Below are 4,312 nucleotides of genomic sequence, written 5' to 3'. Positions count from 1 at the left end.
AGGTTGCAGAGAAATAGGAAATGTTAGAATAGGTATAGCATAGCATAGAGTACAGCACAGTGTTTTATCTGTACAGTATAGTATAGTGGATAGTGTACATAGCCTTTATTTATGTAAACCAGCTCCTTTCCCTTCTTCTTTTTTTTTCTTTCCTAGCACCAGGGGAGCCACCCCTCCCAAATGTCGTTGTTTGGTACCTGTACTATAGCAATGACAATAAAGACCATTCATTCATTCATATGAAGGCATTCGATAGATAAGTGGGCATGTGTTGGCGGTAGTGGTAGGCTAACTTCTTGATTGTACTAGATTATCCACATGTGAACGCCGTTTAAACCATTATTATATTTATTATTTATTTTAAATCCACCTGTCCCGAGAAATTGGCCATGCGTATGTATGCAGTGTAGTCACTCCTGTCCATTATATTAATAGCGAAAACCGTTTTTGACAACTAGTGAGCAACAAACAAGTGAGGAACAAAAAAGGCGCGCAAAACCTCCTGCGCGTTCAAGGACTGGAGTCTTTGAAAATTGTAACATCGAGTAATTGATACATATGCCTTATACATGCTTGTTATGTTATGTATACTTTCTGCCTGTTTTAACCTGCTGTGGCTTTCAGTCTTGTATTGTGTTTCTATTTGTGTTTTCTTCCTTGTTATGTAAAGCACTTTGTGACCCTTGGTCTGGGAATGGTGCTGTATAAATACATTTTACTTACTTGTTACAATACACACAATCAGTACAGCATATAAATTCGACTGATTTGTAGCACGCGAGGTCAACTCACTATGGAATTGATTTTCTTTTTTGATAGGGTGGGTGGCTCTTAAAAGAGCCTTTTGGGGTAAGCAGTACAGACGAAAATCTGTTTACTTGGAGCTGGTGTATTTGGTTACGGCCTTGGTGCCCTCGGACACGGCGTGCTTGGCCAGCTCACCGGGGAGCAGCAGACGCACGGCGGTCTGGATCTCCCTGGAGGTGATGGTACGACGCTTGTTGTAGTGGGCCAGGCGAGAGGACTCGCCGGCGATGCGCTCGAAGATGTCGTTGACGAAGGAATTCATGATTCCCATGGCCTTGGAGGAGATGCCGGTGTCGGGGTGGACCTGCTTCAGGACCTTGTACACGTAGATGGCGTAGCTCTCCTTCCTGGACTTTCTGCGCTTCTTGCCGGTTTTGGTGGCGGTCTTGGTGACGGCTTTCTTGGAGCCCTTCTTGGGCGCTGGCTTCGCTGGTTCAGGCATGTTGATAGTGGCTCGTTACTTCTCAGAAACGAATGAGGAGGCGGCAAACGCACACCCGTAATATAAAGGTGGGGCTATGCAAATTAGGAGGCTGCTGACATCCACTTCCAAAGCTCTATCCTGCCTCGCGGGTAAATACATTATCTGCGCACGCGCAGGCTCCTCCCCCCCACCCTTTCCTTACTTTTTCACCCGGCTGTCGGGTTGCCTTCTTTCCGATGGCGATATGAACATGAAAACGTCAAGAGGAAGATTGAGAATGATATACATAGAACACCAAGTCCCCCAAACTCCCAACCAGCCTAGCGATTACTACCAGGAATTGTCCTTTTGGGATGGTACGACAAGGGCATTCATTATTATTATCACTAGATGCGCAATATAAAACAAAAGGGGCTGCACTGTGTTGTGTGCGTAATAAGCCATAATAACCATTTTCTTTCTAGAGTGCACATGTGGGATGGTCATTTCTAGTCGTGGAATGCCAAGACTACGCATTTACTTGCGTTGACATTGATTTGGCAACGTATGTTTTTTTCATGACAGCTAAACCCGTTGAATGTACAGGCCTGACAAAATGTGTTATAATAATGGAATCAACTCTCTTGTGTGGAGATGGGTGGCTCTTAAAAGAGCCGTTGTTTTTTGTAGGGGGTGGTTGAGTTTACGAATAGTTTAGCCGCCGAAGCCGTACAGAGTACGTCCCTGGCGTTTCAGAGCGTATACAACATCCATGGCGGTGACGGTCTTCCTCTTGGCATGGCATGCTCGGTGTAGGTGACGGCGTCACGGATAACGTTCTCCAGGAACACCTTCAGCACACCACGCAGTGGCGGCTGGTGCACAAATGTTTGGGTGGGGCACAGCAGTGTGGCGGGGGGGTCCCCTTTGGCGCGAGCAGCGCGCGCGTTTTTTTTCTTCGTGTGCACGATTTATTTTCGCGTGCACGCGCATAAAACACGCACTGGCGTTACAACCATTGTATAATTTCAACTTTCACCCTTAAAATGACCGTGTGGGCCATGGAGAAGTTACCCTGTCAACTACAGACACTGAGGTGGAAGAGTGACCGGTCTATGGACGTCGGTACGGTCCAATACCCAGTGTCAGACAAGGAGGAAGTCTAGTCAACAAGGCTAGTACAGGCCTCACAGGTCACAGCTACACTCAGGTTAATAAAGGTAGCAGATTAATATGTGTACTATGTGTCTGTGTGACATGGCTACATCAATGAGCAGAGATGAATGCTGCAGTCAGTAGTACAGTACTATCTATTTCATAGACACATGATGGATGATGATGGAGAGTGATGGTGGTCAACACATCACAGCAGGTCAACACATTCAATGATGTATCACAACCAGACCATGTCAGAAACACAACCAGACCATGTCAGAAACACAACCAGACCATGTCTGTAACACAACCAGACCATGTCTGTAACACAACCAGACCATGTCAGAAACACAACCAGACCATGTCAGAAACACAACCAGACCATGTCAGAAACACAACCAGACCATGTCTGTAACACAACCAGACCATGTCAGAAACACAACCAGACCATGTCAGAAACACAACCAGACCATGTCAGAAACACAACCAGACCATGTCAGAAACACAACCAGACCATGTCTGTAACACAACCAGACCATGTCAGAAACACAACCAGACCATGTCAGAAACACAACCAGACCATGTCAGAAACACAACCAGACCATGTCAGAAACACAACCAGACCATGTCTGTAACACAACCAGACCATGTCTGTAACACAACCAGACCATGTCAGAAACACAACCAGACCATGTCTGTAACACAACCAGACCATGTCAGAAACACAACCAGACCATGTCAGAAACACAACCAGACCATGTCAGAAACACAACCAGACCATTTCAGAAACACAACCAGACCATGTCAGAAACACAACCAGACCATGTCTGTAACATAACCAGCTGAGTTAAAGAAAACCAACTCTTACCTTTGATGACAGAACATGAGCCGTGTTTACCCGTACCTCCGCCTTGCCCCGCGCATATTGCTATGAATAGTTCGAAGATTGGTTGCTTGGTTAACCCATTAGCGGGAACATTATTAGTTGCACAAAATAGGCTGATTTAATTGACCATGAACATCAGAGACAGACATTACGAATGTTCATTTAAAATACTCCGGAAGCCCAAAGTCCGGAAAACCGGAAGTCGGGAGTCCTCAGCATAATGCATTGTCTGCAATACAACCGGAGATTCAGGGACGCACATTTCTGCGCCCTGGCCAAGAAATAGAGACAGCCAATTGGAGCACTGCTACAGCTCATGTAACGATGGTCAAACAGCCAAACTTCTTTCATTCAATTCTTTTATTTGACCTGCAGAGAAGACACATAAAACACAATTCTTCTCTGTTCTGCAACTCTTGTAAATCCATTAAGATGGCGGCCATGTTCTCGTTCCACCGTCTATGTACATTTCACATCAAGACAATTTGTTTACAGAAAGAACACAAATTTCCCTCAAACATTTACAAATAACAATTACAAACAACATGTGGAGCAACATACCTGCAGAGAAGACACATAAAACACAATTCTTCTCTGTTCTGCAACTCTTGTAAATCTGCGCGTTCAAAATAACATACAATAAATGTTCTGTTTCACATCATCACAATACATGTAAAAACAAACAGCACAGTACTACACCAACATTTTCACCCTACATTACAAGATTCTCCATACAAACAACAAAACACGAGGAGCATTTTACATAGCGCACATACCCATTAAGATGGCGGCCATGTTCTGGTTCCACCGTAAGTACGGCAACAAGAGAAGGACAAAAGAACGCGCAGACCTGCAGTACACCCAAACTCCAAAGGGGGGCTCCAACAACAACCAGGGCTGCTCAAGCACGGCGAAACTCATCTACATTCACCACAACTAAACATACATTCCCAACTCTGTTACACCCACCTCCCCTGAATTTCGCCAACCTTGAGCAGCAACTATACATTTAAACACTACTTTTTACTTTTTACACTATTACATAGGGCCGCCAAAGGACA

The 4,312-nt window shown here is 45.0% G+C and overlaps 1 protein-coding gene across 1 annotated transcript; it reads right to left on the bottom strand.

The window, feature by feature from the left end:
* Positions 1-874: 874 nt before the first annotated feature.
* Positions 875-1,249, bottom strand: LOC308155695 (histone H2B-like; the record flags this gene model as incomplete). The annotated part of the gene is made up of 1 exon (XM_080529069.1): positions 875-1,249. The coding sequence occupies one exon, from the start codon at positions 1,247-1,249 to the stop codon at positions 875-877; it is 375 nt and encodes a 124-aa protein (XP_080385195.1).
* Between the last annotated feature and the right edge of the window lie 3,063 nt (positions 1,250-4,312).

Source organism: Nansenia antarctica, assembly GCF_963989245.1.
Source record: "Nansenia antarctica genome assembly, chromosome: 1".
In the NCBI taxonomy this organism is placed as follows: domain Eukaryota; kingdom Metazoa; phylum Chordata; class Actinopteri; order Argentiniformes; family Microstomatidae; genus Nansenia; species Nansenia antarctica.
This window is presented reverse-complemented; position numbering and strand designations above follow the sequence as displayed.